The 18,328-nt window shown below is 45.6% G+C and overlaps 1 protein-coding gene across 1 annotated transcript in view; it reads left to right on the top strand.

The window, feature by feature from the left end:
- The window catches only part of IGDCC3 (immunoglobulin superfamily DCC subclass member 3), a gene marked incomplete at both ends in the record, with an annotated part of 111,364 nt that overhangs the window by 78,419 nt on the left and 14,617 nt on the right, over positions 1-18,328 (top strand). Inside the window, one exon of the mRNA XM_081964505.1 lies at positions 2,282-2,447. Coding sequence (XP_081820631.1) covers positions 2,282-2,447 — 166 coding nt within the window. The remainder of the gene's footprint in view (positions 1-2,281; positions 2,448-18,328) is intronic.

Genomic DNA, 18,328 nt, shown 5'->3' on the forward strand with positions numbered 1-18,328 from the left:
TCTTTTCCTTAATCAAACAGGTCAGTTTTGCCTGTTGGTCTTTATTCCTGAGCCTCCCTCGATGGCGAATTCCATCCATCTGTTCCCCCCTTTTTGAAAACCGAATTGAGGCCGCTTTCATTCATCTTGCCTCTCCAACGTTTTCCTGAACTTCGGTTCTCTTTTCTCCCAGGGAAAAGAGCATGTTGCTTCCTCTGCTGTAAACGCAATGATTTTCCTACCCAAAATTTAAAAAGTTTTACACCATTAATTAACCCTCAGAGATGTCTGCAGGATATGATCATATATCAAGGTTGTAATTGGTAAGGCCACGTCTACAACACTGCATCTAGTTTTGGTCACCTCACTATAAAAAAGATGTTGAGACTCTAGAAAACATGCAGAGAAGAGCAACCAGGAAGATTAGGGGGCTGGAGGCTGAAACATATGAATAACAATTGCAGGAATTGGGTCCCGGTATGTCTAGTTTAATAAAAAGAAGGACCAGTAGAGACATGATAGCAGTGTTCCAATATTTGAGGGGATGCCACAAAGAAAAGGGAGTCAAACTATTCTCCAAGGCACCTGAGGGCAGGACAAGAAGCAATATGTGGAAACTAATCAAGGACAGAAGCAACTTAGAACTAAGGAGAAATTTCCTGACAGTGAGAACAATTAATCAGTGGAACAACTTGCCTCCAGAAGTTGTAAATGCTCCAACAGTGGAAGTTTTTAAGAAGAGATTGGATAACCATTTGTCTGAAGAGGTGTAGGGTTTCCTGCCTACGCAGGGGGTTGGACTAGAAGACCTTTAAGGTCCCTTCCAACTCTGTTATTCTAATTCTAATCATAATGATGCAGCTGCCCACATTTTTTTCATCTGCACCCTACTGACATTCTCGGAGGGTAAAACCTGAGAAGAACCACTCAGATTCCTGGAGTCTCTGGTGAGAAGATTAGCCCGTGTGGTGGGTTTGATGATGGACGTATTCCAACACCCAAGTTGTCATTAGCCTCTACCAACTAAGTGTCCTTTGGAGGGGTTAAGAATACAATCCCACAAATTCCTCACCACAACTGCCAAAAAATCATGGGGCAGGCAGAGGAGAACCAACTTGTAGCAAACCTCTATGAGTTCCTTTCTGCATCCTGCACTGGGGGTGGGGGGTTTCTCCCTCCCCTTTTCTTGAGCCTCCAGGAGGGTGAAAATGGCCTCGCCCGGAGGCCCAAAGCCCCATACCAGGAGGCTGAAGCAGACCCCAAGTCAGAAATTTCCCCCCTCCGAATTGCACAAAAAGACCCCGGAGAGGGAAACTCTCTGCAGCAATGCAAGTGTTCATTGCACATATCCGGCCCAGGGGCTGTAGTTTGAGGACCCCTGATTTAGTATAATATAAAAATGCAAATAAATTTTCTATTTGCCTCCTTCTCTTTTCCCTGCTGGCTGTCCGTCAGCTTTTTGATGCCTCAGAACCATGATGGATGAACTGATTTCAAACGCCTCTGAAGAAAAAGTCATGCCCTTCCATGTTGAATAGGCTGCTCTTTGCATTCCTTCTCTCCACTATCTCCTTCGGCATAAAAGACCTTGGTGCCCCAGAGAGTGTTAGCAGCCCCCCGGCCGCCCAGAGTTGCCTGGGAGCTGCTGGACTCTGAAATCCCTTCTGTTTGCCTTCTTTCCATTGTTCGCCCATCTTTGCTTTTCCATATGGAGTTCTGTGCCACGGTTTCGGGGCACCGTGGTGGGGAGATGTCCGTGGAATGCCTTACAGTGGCCTCATTCCCACAATAAAGGTAACCAGACCTGGGAAAAACCAAAGCCAATGAAAGTGCACAATTTGCTGACCTTGGTAAGGGTTAACCATTGTTAGTTTGTGGTTCAGTGTATTATGCAAATCCTTAGTTCCTCCTTAGTTCTCAGTTGCTTCTCTCCTTGATTAGTTTCCACCCATTGCTTCTTGTCCTGCCTTCGGGTGTTTTGGAGAATAGCTTGTCTTCCTCTTCTTTGTGGCAGCCCCGGAGATATCGGAAGACTGCTGTCATGTCTCCCCTAGTCCTTCTTTTCATTAAACCCAATTCCAATAACTCTTATTTATATGTTTTAGCCTCCAGTCCCCTAAGCATCTTTCTTGCTCTTCTCTGCACTCTTTCTAGAGTCTCAACGTACTCCACATCCACTTGAGTATTTCTTTTAATGAGCCTGGGCTAGAAGCTCTTATTCATTTCCCTGTGTAGGAAAACCTGGATCAGTTCCTCTTCCCGAAGTCAAGCGAGCAAGGTGTCTTTCGCTTTTCTTTTCCAGCTCCTGCAGAATTCGTCCAGCACCCTCAGTCAATTGCCAGGCCTGTGGGGACCACCGCCATTTTTACCTGCTTGGCCCAAGGAGAGCCTTCCCCGCAGATCACATGGTTGAAGAACGGGCAAATTTTGGAGCCGAGCGGGCATATTAAATTGAAGAACAACAATAGGTAAGATTCTCTGCAGACAGCAGCGAGTCCAGCAGAGGGACTGGAAGAAGTAGGCTCAGGTAATTGAAACTGGATCTACCAGATGTCAAACTAAAGTCAGGGTTAGTTCCTACAAACTTCTCGCGCACATCTAGCCCGTTCTTTGGCAGCAATATGGAAGCTTCCTATTGTCTTCTTCCAGGGTGGATTTTTGACTACCCAGTCTGACCTCCAGGTGATGGAAACAGGTCCTTCCAAATCATAACTTTTGTGCTTCTAGACTTGTCCTCGTATTCGGGTTTCTGAATGTAGCATATGGTTCAAATGGACTAAAGGGCTCTTAATTATTCTACAAAGCAGGGCAGGAGAAGAAACAATGGTTGGGAACGCATCAAAGAGAGACGCAACCTGGAACCTCCTAACAGTGAGGACAACTAACCAGTGGAAGAGTTTGCCTACAGAAATCATGGGAACTCCATCCCTGGAGGTTTTTAAGAAGAGATTGGATAGCCACTTATCTGAAAGAATATAGTTCTGGGATGGCCAACCCATGGCACGTATGACACAGGTGGCACACAGAGCTATTTGTCAGGACACGCGAGGCGTTGCCCTGTTAGCTGGCCAGCGCGCATGCACACGCTGGCAAGCTGAGTTCAGCCTTTTTTAAAGCCATTTTTTCGCCCTCCCCAGGCTCCAGAGGCTTTACGGGAGCCTGGGGAGGGCGAAAACAGCCTCTCCCAGCCCCCCTGGTCGTTTTTTGTCCTCCGGAGCCTTCAGGGAAGCCTCCTGAGGGCTCCTGAATACTCCGGAAGGCTAAAATCGGCCCTATGAGCAACCCGGAAGCTCCTGAAGCTGCCGGGGGGCGGGGGAGACTGTTTTCACCCTCCCCAGGCTCCTATAATGACTCTGCAGCCAGGGGAGGGCAAAAAAAGCATGCAAAAAATGGGGGGAGCACCTGTCATGCGTGCATGTGCGCTGGGGGGTGTCACGCATTGCATTATGGGTGCGGCATGCCTGTGCACGACCCGCCTGTGCTCCCCCCTCTTATGGCACGCGAGCCAAAAAAGGTTTGCCATTGCTGGTATAGGTTCTCCTGCTTCAGCAGGGGGCAGGACTAGAAACCTCCAAGATCCCTTCCAGATTCCTATTCTACTCTACTCTACTCTATCTCTACTCTACTCTATCTCTACTCTACTCTATCTCTACTCTACTCTATCTCTACTCTACTCCACTCTACTCTACTCTATCTCTACTCCACTCCACTCCACTCCATTCCAATAATGAACAGTGGAATAATGAAAAAATAGGAAAGTATATACTAGTATTTATTTGTTAGAGCTGAAACCCACCTCTTTGTTCAGCGGCTGAAGTCTTGTGTCCCGTGTTCCCTCTTTCCATTTTTCTCCTGGGAGCAACCTTGTGAGATAGATGGGGCCAAGTATGGCTGATCCACGGTGAATCCTGGAGCGTCTGGGCCTGATGGAGGACTGGAGCATGGGGTCTCCCCAATTTCTAACCCACCACCTTCATCACTGGACTACACTGGATCTCATGCTAGTTAAGGATGAAATAAGATGAATCTTGGTTTACGTTGCTGATGTCGTGATGTACCTGAGCTGTAAATGTGACTAGATATGAGAAGTGGGGTCTTCTTCTCAACCGTGGAGTTAGATCCTGCTTGCCTCCAGAAGCGAAAGACTTCCTCCTCCTCTGCTCAACCCCCTTCCTTCACCCAGGAGTTAGGTTACATTGAGCGGAGAGGAGAGGTCTGAAGTCCCTCCATTGTTTTTCAAGTTTTTTGTGTTCTGGTGAGGGGTGAAATGCTCTGAAGTACCGGTTCGCTTCATGCGCGCCTGCCAGGAGAACCAAAGGTAGTAAAAAAAGTGCTTTTAAAAAGTTTTTTAAAAAGTTCCGAAGATCGCGTGACAGAGCTGATTGTCACACAGCTGATAGTGGGAACTTTTTAAAAAACTTTTTAAAAGCATTTTCAGTTCTCCCGGCATGCGCATGCAAAGCGAACCGGTAGCAGGCTTCAGAGCATTTCACCCCTGACCAGAACCGGTAGCAAAAAAAAATGCTTTAAAGAAGTTTTTTTAAAGTTCCAACAATCAGCTGTGCCACAAGATTTCTAGCGAATATAAATCAACCGGCCCAGCTGATTGTCACACAGCTGACTTACCAGTTCGCGCGAACCGGTAGCATTTTTTTTTACTAGCGGTTTAGGCGAACCGGTAGCATTTCAACCCTGGTTCTGGTCCAACTCACTAACAAATATATCATTCAGGCCCTAGAATGACTTCCTAGTGATATTCAGGAATTCTGTAGATCACGCTGAAGGAATGTCTCCTATTTATCATCTATCTGTTTCTAAACATTATCTTGAGTCTCAAAGCAACATCTAAAGCTGAAGCATTGAATTCCTCATCACAGAAGTTGAAAATAAAGATTTCCCCAAATTAGAAAGTTTGAACAGCAGGATGCCCTGGTATCTGAGACCTGCAGGCAGAGTTAACCAAGGTCAAAGCTTCAACCAGACTTCTCCAAACTAATCCTTTCTGGAAATGTGGCGATACAATACAGAATTCCCTCTGCCTCAGTTTTCAAGAATCTTGTATTAAGCCACAGTGGCGCAGTGGTTAGAGTGCAGTACTGCAGGCTGCTTCTGCTGACTGCCGGCGGCCTGCAGTTTGGCAGTTCAAACCTCACCAGGCTCCAGGTTGACTCAGCCTTCCATCCTTCCAAGGTGGATACAATGAGAACCCAGATTGTTGGGGGCAAGAGGCTGACTCTGTAATCTCCTTAGAGGGGGCTGTAAAGGACTTTGAAGTGGTATATAAGTATATACCAAGTATATAAGCAGTATATAAGTCTAAGTGCTATTGCCCTGCCCTGCCTGCCTCCCTGACTGCAAGGCAGTATTGCAGGCTGACTCTGCCCACTGCCAGAAGTTCGATTCTAACCGGCTCAAGGTCGATTCAACCTTCCATCCTTCCGAGGTTGGTAAAATGAGGACCCAGATTGTCGGGGGGCAAATCGTTGACTCTGTAAACCTCTTGGGGTGGGCTGTAAAGCACTGTGAAGCGGTATATAAATCTAAGCGCCATTGCTATTAAATGATCCAGAAATAGAATTGGGGGCCGGCATGCCTTTGATTTCAGGTGCTCTTCCAGAATAGATTCATTATATTGCTTGCCACCTGTCTTTCTGACCAAGGGCGCTCAAGTCTCCGTGTCCTTGGAGATCATTGTGATCTTGTGGGCTGAATCTCTCTGAACGTGGCTCTCTTTATCTCCCCAGCACAATCTTGTTTCTCAGCAAAGCTTATGCAGCCCTCGTTTTTCTGTGCGATGTTTGTATCATGGAAATAGCAGGGTAGATTGAGCCTAGTGCGAAAATTGCCACTCAGGGGGCTTGGTTTCTATGGAAATAATACAGAACAATTCAGGGGAAATAACAGAGGCCAAGCTATAAATCTCTAGGTTATAGAATCTCCTAATGAAAGATAACAGGGTTAAGTATATGACTGGAAGTCTGTGAACACCAGCAAAAAGTTTAAAAAAAGGAGTGAGAAAGATGCAGAATTCTTTGAAATTTCTCAGAGTCAGACTGGGGGTGTCCCCAAGGGGTAAAAGTAAAGATAAAGGTTCCCCTCGCACATATGCGTTAGTCGTTCCTGACTCTAGGGGGTGGCGCTCATCTCAATTTCAAAGCCAACGAGCCAGCGCTGGCTGAAGACGTCTCCGTGGTCATGTGGCTGGCATGACTAAACGCCGAAGGTGCACAGAACACTGTTATCTTCCCACCAAAGGTGGTCCCTATTTTTCACTTGCATATTTTAAGTGCTTTCGGACTGCTAGAGTGGCAGAAGCTGGGACAAGTAACGGGAGCTCACTCTGTTGCGCGGTGCTAGGGATTCGAACCGCTGAACTGCCGACCTTCCAATCGATAAGCTCAGTGTCTTAGCCACTGAGCCACCACGTCCCTTTTTCCCCAATGGGTATCCCCCCTCCCCCCAAAATCAAGGTGGTGGCCAGAAGAGTGTTACTGAACCCACAACGTTGTTCTTGTTACGTTGTCGAAGTTGTAAAGCTTCAGGTGCAACCACCAACATTTTCTCCACCATATGGATTGTTAGTCAGGTGCCCCCGTGGAAGGGGATATTAGGAACTGCAGTCCTGTCTGGAATACATCTGGTTGGTTAAGGTCTCAGGTCGATCTTGTCTTGACTCCCAACATGGTATAAGATCTCCTGCTTGAGCAGGAGGTTGGACTGGAAGACCTCCAAGGTCCCTTCCAATCCTATTCTATGTTCTGTGAGACTAGTAATCTCGGTATAATCTATGGCAGGAATACAGATCTTTATTAAGTACGGGTCCTTGAAATTCGATTTTCAAGAGGTGTGATAGGAACCAACCCACCCAAAGTAGGCAGGGTTGAGGCTGGAGTGGGAGTGCCCATATTTAGAATTACAGAGTTGGAAGGGACCCTGGAGGCCTTCTAGTCCAACCCCCTGCTTAGGCAGGAAACCCCACACCACTTCAGACAAATGGTTATCCAACACCTGAAAAAAGCCCCTTTGAGACTATTAAAGGTAAAGGCAAAGGTTCCCCTTGCACATATGTGCTAGTCGTTCCCAACTCTAGGGGGCAGTGCTCATCACCCTTTCAAAGCCGAAGAGCCAGCGCTGTCTGAAGACGCCTTCATGGTGTGGCCAGCATGACTAAACTCCGAAGGCACACAGAACGCTGTTCCCTTCCCACCAAAGGTGGTTCCTATTTTTCTACTTGTATTTTTTACGTGCTTTCGAACTGCTAGGTTGGCAGAAGCTGGGACAAGTAACAGCAGCTTACTCCATTACGTGGCGCTAGGGATTCGAACCGCCAACCTGCCAATCTCTCTGATCGACACGCTCAGTGTCTTAGCCACTGAGCCACTGCATCCCTCTATAGACTATTAGGGAAATACAAATTTTAAAAATCCCACTTTAGCTTCATTAAAAGTGTCATCAATCTGGCGTCGGCTCCTGGAGGGCCTCAGGGATCAGACCCAAAATTTTCGGACCGGCTTGTAAAGCTAGTTGTAACTTGCGCAATCCCTTCCTCGCACGGATCCATCCCCAAATGAAATGTCGCAATCATCTCAGCTTCCCAAGCTTGCAAAGGCTGATTAACGCCTGCCTCCTTTTCACCCTCTCTGCTTTTTCCTCTCCTGCCAGCCTGTTCTCGGGTTTTCTGCTTTTGACTGGCCTGTCAGGAGCATCGTGCCAACAAATGGAAGCTGGGGAGGGAGGAAAGGAGAACAAAAGAGAAGAGGGAGCCAGGCGGGGGTGAAAGCTAATTTTGATTTAAATTACATTTACAATTAATTGCATCATCAGAATGGAAGCCATTTAATGAAAGAGAGTTGGTGCGATTGCTCCTAAATATTTGAACTTATTTTTTTCCCCTCTCTTCGGTCACATTAAAACATGCACACACACACAATCCAACAGCACATTTTTGTTGTAGTGGGGAAGAGGTGGGGGGGGAGGTCTAGGGGTGGGAAGGCGGCTTGTGATCTTGCAGTGTCCTGCCCAGAGGGCTGAGCTGCTGGTGTAACACATTCAGAGCAGGAGCGAAAAAGAATAAGAAGAAAAAAAATTTACAGCCGTCACCAATGAAGGCTCCTTGTTTGTCTGCCGCCGGGCTCAGTTGTGTGCATCAGGAGTGTGTGTGTGTCTGTCTGTGTGTGTGTCTGTGTACATGTGCATATGTTGGGGGGCGCGAAGTGCAAACTCGGAATATAAATTGCGTTAAAGGGCCTGCGTTCCTGGAATGCGTTTATCGCAACAGCAGGTAGCAAAAGCCAAGCCTGTACGGCGTGAAGGCGAGCTCCGAATATCGATTTTTCATTCCGTGCTGGGAGATTGTATTTACAAAATGGTAATTAAGTGGCTTTCATTCATTAATCCTGCCAAAAAGCAATTCAGAGCCTCGGCCCAGGGCTCAGGTGTCATTTGCTGTGCTCCATAAATTTGCATCTTACGAGCCCCTCCCCCTTCGCTCCCCGGAGACCCACAAATCCTAAATCCTCTTTTCTAAGTTGGCAGCGGTGTGTGTGTGTGTGTGTGTGTGTGTGTGTGTGTGTGTGTGTGTGTATGATTTCTCCTTGAATGGATTGGGTTAAGAATACGTTGTAATAGAAGCAATATTCCAGTTTATGGTGTATTTCTGAGACTTCTTTGCTCCTAAACCATTGATAACTTACCTGTGCCTTTCAGCATGCCCAGAATCGACTTCTGATGCTGTGCACTTGGTATTAAAACCACAACCTCGTTTTGTACCAGTTAAAACTTCCAGAAATCCTTCAGGAACAACTTTGAAAAATAGTCCTGCTGTAGTATTTATTTTTTTATTTAAGAAAATGTGAATAGCCACCCGATCGCTCTCAATGACCCTGGGTGGCTTACAAAAATTAAAAACCCAACATACAGACAATAAAAGCAATAACAAGAGACACACATTGCCAGTTTCAGCTCTCTCCGGAACAGGTGACGCTGGCACACTACAGTAGATAATAAAAGGTAAAGGTTCCCCTCACACATATGTGCTAGTCATTCCCGACTCTAGGGGGCGGTGCTCATTTCCGTTTCAAAGCCGAAGAGCCACCGCTGTCCGAAGACGTCTTCATGGCCACGTGGCCGGCATGATTAAACGCCAAAGGTGCACAGAACGCTGTTCCCTTCCCACCAAAGGTGGTTCCTATTTTTTCTACTTGCATGTTTTACATGCTTTCGAACTGCTAGGTTGGCAGAAGCTGAGACAAGTAACCAGAGCTCACTCCGTTATGCAGCGCTAGGGATTCGAACTACCAAACTTTGTGATCGACAAGCTCAGCGTTTTAGCCACTGAGCCACCGTGTTCCTGTAGATACAGTTGTGCAAATTGTACAATATTTCTATGTTCTTAAGTCTAGGGTAAGAGAGGGGGGGAACTATTTGACTTCTTATTCTTTTTAGCACAGTACAACCTCAACTTTATACTTTTACATATTGACATCTACTAGCCATTTCTAGGATGAGAAAGTTATCTAATCAGCACAATCAAAGTTCTATTTTTTTTCCCATCTCAAGCGTGTCTCGGTGCTTTTTAAAAGGCAACTGGTCTGTTTTTTCTTTGAGGAAGAAGAAGAAGACATTTCGCTTCTCCTCCAAGAAGCTTTATCAGTTCTGATAGTGGGGCCATGGAAGGATAGGTTCTGATACGATGGTGGTTTTGGGGTGGGGAATGGAAGGATCACATTTTTTTGCAGTCATCTGGATGTCAGCACACTCTCTGAGAGCTCTTGAGGCCTCTTGGGGGTTTATCTGTGCCCTCATGGTCATCTGAATCAGGATTCAATTGGTTGTGGAATTAACCAATCAGGAGGAAGCAGTTGTATTTTGGGGTGGGGGGAGAGAAACCTGAGACAACTATGACCTGGATGACTGAGAATCTCCACCGACATCTCAATTGTGAAATCCAGAAGTCCTCTTAGTTTTCTTCTTGTAGCCTTGCACAGGAGGAGCCATCATTGCTGAAAACAGATGCCAGCATTTCTCACTCTTCCAAGTAAGAACAGTGAAGAACCTTTGAACCATGCTCACCCAGCTCGAGAATCCAAATAAAACTCCAGGTTCATTCCATTTCCCCAAATCTTACTGTTTATTGAATACACATCATGGTAATGTCGAAGCAAAACTAACCCTGAGGTTCCCAGACACAAGTTCATAGAATTAAACAATCATTTCCCCAGCCAAAACCCCAAGCTCTTCGTGTAGTCCATGTAAACAAGTTCACTTCATCGTGGGAACCGTCTGCTTCAACTCCACACCTGCTACGATGTCCTTTAAAAGGTTTCAGGCTCTCACGGTCTTCAGCTGGATCGTAGAAGTTTCGATTGTCCATCTAACACATTCTAGAGCAACACCTCCACCCCCTACTCTCAAGGTCTTCACGATACCGCTGTGTAATTCTCTTGGCCATCATACAAGGCAGCATTAGCCATTGCTTTCTCACACCCTTGTTCAATTTCCTAGTGTAGCCAGTTGTCCTAGTGGTATCCCATCCCTAATTACTCCAGCGTTGTTGAGCTTTTCAAAATCTGCCTAAGTGATGACTAGACTTGTTATCAGTTTGGGTCAAAAACACAAAGACACCCACTCCAAAAACTAAGCCCTGTCCATACTTGTGATGGTTTTTTTCGGTTCCTTCCAAAGGTTACAGGCAGCATCTACTCATCAAAACCTTGCCAACTCTTTGTTGAAGCATCCATGTGTGAATAGACTTCCTTTCAGCGAGGAAGGCTATCTTCTATCTCTGCTTCTCTGCCCTGTTTTCCCCATGCTTTGCACAGCTGGATGTGACTCGCCAAAAGGACGAACTTTCTGTACTTGCCAGCATTATTGCACACCAGCTAAGTGCGAGATTTCTCCGGCTTGCTGGTCGCGCCTTTAGCAACTGGAGCATAAAAAAAGCCTTAACCAGTCTGGCCTTGATAGCGAAGTTGAGAGAGAGAGAGAGAGAGAGAGAGAGAGAGAGAGAGAGAGAGAGAGAGAGAGAGAGAGAGAGAGAGCAGATGTCCGAGCCTTTCATTCATCTTGGACAGCTGCTGCAGAAGGAGCATTGATCTTCCTCTTGTGAAGCATCTTGTCTTGTACATGGGGTAACATCTGGCTCTCCTTCGCCTCTTGTTTTCTTTTTCTTTTTTCCTTTTCCATCTTTTTAGTAGAAGCAGGAAGTTTCTGCAAGCCATTTAGGAAGTGGAAGGGAAGGACTGCTTCCTGACATTGAGTATCTTCCAGATGGATGGTTGCTAGCCTTCTCACCAAAACCCTCCTCCATTAGCTCCTCCATTTATTTTCTTCCTTAGTCCTTGTATCGGTCGTCTTTGACCCTTCATTTAATGATCGTTCAAAATTACAACAGCACTGAAACCATTTTTCACACTTACGACTGGTGCAGCATCTCCACGGCAGAATTGAACAACTTACCATAGCAAACTTGGCTGTGGCCAATTTCCCATGGTCAACTCACCATGGCCAGCTCGCTGCAGGACATTTTAACAATTCTGTTTAATTGTTTTTTTTTAAAAAAATTAAAATTAATTTTTGCAATTCACATTTCATTCTATCCCTCCTTTTGCATCTTTTCTTTAATGATTCTGTTCCGTCAATTCTTTGATATTGGTGTCATCCTTGTCCCGCAGAGAGTTGGCTGTGGCGAGCTGTGACACAGTGAATTGGCCACGACAAGTTGGCCGTGTTGAATTGTCGTAGACCCTCCCCATGGATAAAAATTCAGAGGCTTGGCAACTGGCATGGTTACAGTGTCCCAGGGTTACATGATTCTCTTTTGCGACCTTCTGACAAGCAAAGTCAATGGGGAAACCAGATGTACTTAACAGCCGTGTTACTAATATAACAATTGCAGTGATTCACTTAACCACTGTAGCAAGGAAGGTCATAAAATGGGGAAAAACTCACTTAACAAACTTACTTCTTCTTCTTGTGCCTTATCCATCATCGGACATTGGCAATCATGTTGATAAAAATCCTATTTTTTACAAAACAAATGATTGAAACATACTGATGATTTTGTGTTAAATTCTAAACTGCTAATACTTAGGCAAATGCTGATATTTTTCTATCATTGTTTGTAAGTTGCAAGACCTGGGGGGGCTTCTCCCCCCCGCACGATGTAGCTGTCAAAATGTCTTATACCCTATAACCCTTTTTTCCTGAAAACTTTTTAAAAAACCAATAAAAATTTGAATAATAAAAAAATCCTATTTTTATCAACAGCCGCACGAAAAAGTGCTCCCAAGCTTTGTCCAAACTTTAGATTTTGAAGCCATGATGTTCTTGGTACTGCCTGGACCACATTGGCTTCAATCTTTCTTTGGAGAGGATTGAGTGAAGAATGCCGCATTTTTCACATGTGCAAAATATTCCAACTTTCGCTTTTTTAATTATTATTTTATTTATAAAGTTTTTTTTTATTTTTCTCTTTCAAATTCATTCCCAAATGTACACCCTTATAATGACTTTTTAACATTTATCTATTCATCATTCATCATTATCGTTATTTTCTTACAAATATATAGAATGCAGTTTGGGTCACTTTCTTGCCACTCCCATGCATTCATCTTATTTTGCAACAACCTTGCTCCTTCTATCTTTTCAACCTCTTTTCTCTGCCTTCTTTCACTTTTTATGGTTTTTGATGATTTCCCTTGGCCTTCCCTGTCAGCTCATCACCTCCTCCTTTCTGATTTTGTCAACCCAGCTTATCCGTAACAGCCGCCTGTCAATCCACATTTCAAATGCTTCTAGTTTCTTCAAGTTCTGTCTTTCTGTCAGAGACCAACTCTCTATTCCGTAAAGCAGGAGAGAAAAGACGTAGCATCTGACAAGCCCAATTTTCAATCTTACAACAAACACACTTACAAACAGAAATGTTTGGGCTCAGTTGTGTCCCTAAGTGTATAAGTATTGGCTCCAAAATTGACCAGGAGCAGAATTTGTATGAGAAATAAGTGGAACTCACAGCCATCTAATTTGCTCCTAATAATTTTACCAGCTTTACTCGCTACCGTTTTCTATCACTCATAGTATACCCAACCTGGTTATTGACTTAACTCTTAGGAGGAGTGTAGGTTGAATAATACATTGAAATCTAGCAAACAAGATAGATTTTTACAAATAGTTTTGACTGCCCGGTAAAACAAACTTAAGGTCAGTGGTAACCAAACTTATCAAGTTATATGAAAAGAATCTTCATGGGGATGGAACCTGCTGGCCCTATTCCCCCCCTCCCCCACAATGATGTAACCAGGGACATGGTGGCTCAAGTGGTAAGATGCTGGGCTTGTTGATCAGAAAGGTTGGCAGTTCGGTGGTTTGAACCCCTAGTACCCCCTAACGGAGTGAGCTCCCGTTTCTTGCCCCAACTTCTGCCAACCTAGCAGTTTGAAAGCATGCAGAAATGCAAGTAGAAAAATAGGAACCACATTTTGTGGGAAGGTAACAGCGTTCCGTGCACCTTCAGCGTTTAGTCATGCCAGCCACATGACCATGGAGAGGTCTTCGGACAGTGTTGGCTCTTTGGCTTTGAAACGGAGATGAGCACCGCCCCCTAGAGTCGGGAACGACTAGCACATATGTGCGAGGAGAACGTTTCCCTTTTAATGATGTAATCCCATCTCCCTTCTTCCCATTTTCAATCTCCCACTGGGTCACAGTGATCGGTGAACCCCAAAACGATGATAGAGACAACCTTCTAGAGAAATCCCATTTCTATGTGGCCTCTCTAGGATCTTCTCCTCCTCTGGTTACCCATTTAAGTGGACTTAATCTTGGTTTCAAATGAAGTTTAACATGGCAAGCTCAATTCAGTTGGCTTTTTAGCTTGCACAGCAGTAAACCATGATTAGGCCAGGGCAATGTTGCTTGAAATGAGTGGATGGTCCTTCTAAGACAGTGTTTTTCAACCTTAGTAGCTCTCAGATGGGTGGACTCCAATTTCCAGAATGCTAGCTGGGGAATTCTGGGATTTGATGTCCACCTTCCAACTGAAAGCTGATGTTCTAAGAGAAGAACATTTAAGAGCATTATTCGTGAAGGTTCTCTTCACCAGGTTCCTTCACCCTGTAGTGCAGTTGTCCATGGAGCACAAGAATGCAAGGTGTACCGACAGAGGAGAATATTTGTAGCCCAGGGTCTAAACGAGAGGTCCTCAATGCTCCCCAAGCTTGGTGGTTTTCTTGTAGATGTCTCATTCCCAAGCCACGTGACATCATCAGTACTTGTAGGATTTATTGTTGCTAGTTGCATAGTCGTGTCTGACCAATCTCGACCACATGGACAGCATTTGGAGTCCATTCAAGCTCATGCCGACTGCTTCAGTGATTCCATCCAGCCACCTCATTCTCTGTCGTCCCCTTCTTTTTTGCCCTCCATCTTTCCCAGCATGAGGCTCTTCTCCAGGGAGTCCTTCCTTCTCATTCGGTGGCCAAAGGATTTGAGTTTCATCTTCAGGATCTGGCCTTCTGAAGAGCAGTCAGGGTTGATCTCCTCTAGGACTGACCATTTGATTGCCTTGTAGTAGAGTTCAAAGGCCTCCATTCTTTGGTGCTCAGCCTTTCTTATGGTCCAAACTTCACAGCCATCCATTGCAACTGGGAAAACCATAGCCTTGACTATACACACTTTTGTTGGCAGAGTGATGTCTCTGCTTTTTAATATGCTGTCTAGATTTGCCATAGCTTTCCTCCCCAGGAGCAAGCATCTTTTAATTTCTTGGCTGCAGTCCCCATGTGCGGTGATCTTGGAGCCCAGGAAAATAAAATCTGTCCCTACCTCCATTTCTTCCCCATCTATTAGCCAGGAATTGAGAGGGCTGGGTGTCATGATCTTAGTTTTCTTAATGTTGAGTTTCAAGCCAACTTTTGCACTCTCCTTCACCCACATCAAGAGGCTCTTTAGCTCCTCTTCACTTTCCGCCATTAGAGTGGTTGGATGTCTCACTCCCTTCTAACACTGATGATATTACCTAGTTTGGTCATGAAATGTCTGCAAGGAAACTGCCAGGCTCGGGGAGCATTAAGGACCCCTGAATGCCAGGTGTGCTTTTTGGAGCAAGCTGATGTCTTTCTGTCTGCCTACCATTTTCGGTTGCTCACTCACTTCCCTGTAGAACGCCATTCACAAGCCTGTTTGTTACTGTGCAATTTCCTGGACTTACCCGAAGCTGCTTGCAACGTTTTCCAAACCTTTGGGATTTCCACTGGGATTCGGTGTGGAAAGGTGTGACATTTCCCTTTTCTCTGTTGATGCTTCCTCCCCAGCTTTGCGTACCAGCCAGATCTCCTTGGTTTGGGGGAAAGGGGGGAGGAGAGGCGACAGCTGACATCCCCCCCTTCCTTTTACAGCCACATGCTTCGGCTTCATGGCTCTGTCATGTTTTATCACCCCTGCCCCCCCCTCCCTTCACCCCACCCCCGCCTGGCTCTACGAGGCTGAGCCTCTTTACATAGAAACTGTTTCACACATGTGCCAGATGGAGCCTGCACATAAATTAGATCCTGGCTGATTGCAAAAAGCTTGACATGAGGACTGCAATTCTCTGCCTTCCCCGGGGTGTTTTGCTGCAACCCACGAGAGGGAATTAATGTTTTGCTGTTGCGAAGGGGGAGGGCACACCGTTGACACTCCGCCCTCCCCCTTTTCAACATGCATGCGTGTCTGTGTGTGTGTGTGTGTGTGTCTCTGTCTGTGTGTATTTCCATGCTAAAGGGAGAGGCCATGATGAAAAGCCCATCTGACTTTATGTCATTTACCGTAAACGAAAACAATTAGCATTCACTGTCGACAGGACCAAGCGTGCTTGACGTTTTTCTTTTTTTGCATGTCATGAAAAGGGGTTGGGAACAAGTTTTTGGAAATCTGAACATGAGAATAACAAGAGTTGGATGGGACCTTGGAGGTCTTCTAGTCCAACCCCCTGCTTAGGCAGGAAATTCTATACCCGTGATGCGAACCCATGGCATGCATGCCATAAGTGACACCCAGAGCCCTCTTTGTGGGCATGCACGCCGCCACAAGCTGCTCTTCGGTTTTCAGCGCGCGCATGCGCAGTAGCCAGCTGGTCTTTGCATGCACTGGAGTGCTGGAAATCCGAATACCAGTTGGGAAGTGCGCATGGGTATGCTGGCCACCTGGTCTTTGGGTTTCTGGCACTCCGGTGTGTGTAAAGATCAGATGGATGGCACGCATGCATGCACTGGAAACCCAAAGACCAGGTGCGCACTGGCTAGCTGGTCTTTGGGTTTCTGGCGCTCTGGCACACATGCGCATATGCACACACATGTTCTGGCTTGGGTACTCGGTGCCAAAAAGGTTCTCCATCACTGTCCTATACCATTTCAGACAATTGGTTATCCAATCTGTTCTTAAAAGCTTCCAGTGTTGGCGCGCTCACTGCTTCTATTTGTAAATTGTGTTGCCCCCTGAGGGAAGAAGCTTGCAAGCCTCAACCCCGTGCTTCATTTCGGTGAAGATCCCAGCTTAGCCTCCTTCTGGCATGGTGGCAGATTCTCCCATTTTGCAAACGTTTGTATAAAGTCCGGGTGAGAATGGAGCTTTGGGATGCTCGGCCTCCAGAGTCACGATTTATTTTCGGGATGAGCACATCGGGCAGGACGTTGGGCATTGAGCCCAAAGGCCCCTCGTGTTCTGTGCCATCGACTTCCAGGTCAGTGGCTTAACCGCCTTCCCTCAACCTATTGCCTTCCCGATGTGCTTGACTTCCAACTCTCAAAAGCCTTGAGCAGCAGTAGGTCAAGATGTCTCCTTGGCTTCCTGACATGCTTTAGTCCTGTTCAGAAAACCTGATGCGAAGATGACTTGGGCCTTCCCTGCTCCAGTAGGTGGTTCTTCTTCCAAAGTTGCTACTATCATCTTAACAGAATAACAGACTTGGAAGGGACCATGGAGGTCTTCTAGTCCAACCCCCTGCTCAAGCCGGAGACTCTACACCAGTTCAGACAAATGGCTGTCCAATCTCTTCTTGGAAACCTCCAGTGATGGAGCATCCACAACTTCTGGAGGCAAGCTGTTCCACTGATTAATTGTTCTCACTGTCAGGAAGTTTCTTCTTAGTCCTTGGTTGCTTCTCACGATTAGTTTCCATCCATTGCATCTGCCTTCAGGTGCTTTAGAGAATAGGTTGATTCCCCTCTCTTCTTTGTAGCAACCCCTGAGATATTGGGACGCTGCTATTATATCACCTTTAGTCCTTCTTTTCATTAAACTAGACACACTCAACTCCTGGCGCAGTGCTTCATATGTTTTAGCTCCAGTCTCCTCCAAAGTCACGCGGAACAAAAGAATCGTTTTTGAAAAATAGCGTAAGCCACCTTTGCATCCTCTGTTTTGGTGGTTGCACTCACCTGGATTAAGAAATTGTCCCACACGTCTAACATCAACAAACTTCACAGAGATACTTTCGGCCACATTGCTAAAATCATCTCAGCGGTCAAATTTAATCCGGATGCATCCCGTACCCTCCGAAAGGATGATGTTGAACAAGGCAAACGTGATTCTATGAAACTGGGATCCTAGGAAGAATTTGTGCTGATCTGGTAGTTTGTTTATAGCCTAAATTGCTCAGTTATTTATTTTCTCCTTACAGGAGCAATGGGAATGCCCCGTTCTATTTACTTTATTGATTAGCCTTTCAGCCGTATCATCAAACAGTAAATATTAACTTGACTGCTTTTGTTCCGCAATTGCTGGCAGGGTTCAGATGACTTGCTTAACCCTAAGCCTGTGCGAACCAAACAGCGGTGCTTGGCTCACTTAGCATGTTCTGTCCAACAAATAAACCAGGTAACTGTTTAAAATTATAGCCTGGTTCACACCACACACCAAAATACAAACTGTTCAACGCCAATTAGCCAAGTCTTGTTTGTTATGTGAATCCAGCCAGCCAGCCATCAGTCCTTCAAAGTAAATCCAAAGTCATGCAGGTGAAACTATGTTTTTATAGAACTATTGTAGCATTCTTGCAAGTCTGAATGCATTTCTCTCTCTCGCTCTCTTTCTTTTCTCTTCCTTTCTTTTTCTCTTTCTCTCTCTCTCTTTCTCCTCTCTATCTTTCTTTTCTCTTTCTCTCTCTTTTTCTGTCTCTCTTTTTCTGTCGCTCTTTTCTCTCTTTTTTTCTCTCTTTCTCCTCTCCTTTTCTCTTTCTCTTTCTTTTTCTCTTTCTCTCTTTTCTCTTTCTCTCTCTTTCTCCTCTCTCTCTTTTCTCTTTCTCTCTCTCTTTTTCCTCTCTCTCTTTTTCCGTCTCTCTTTTCTCTTTTTCTCTTTCTCCTCTCTTTTTCTT

This window comes from Natrix helvetica (genome assembly GCF_964273705.1).
Source record: "Natrix helvetica genome assembly, chromosome: 12".
In the NCBI taxonomy this organism is placed as follows: Eukaryota; Metazoa; Chordata; class Lepidosauria; order Squamata; family Natricidae; genus Natrix; species Natrix helvetica.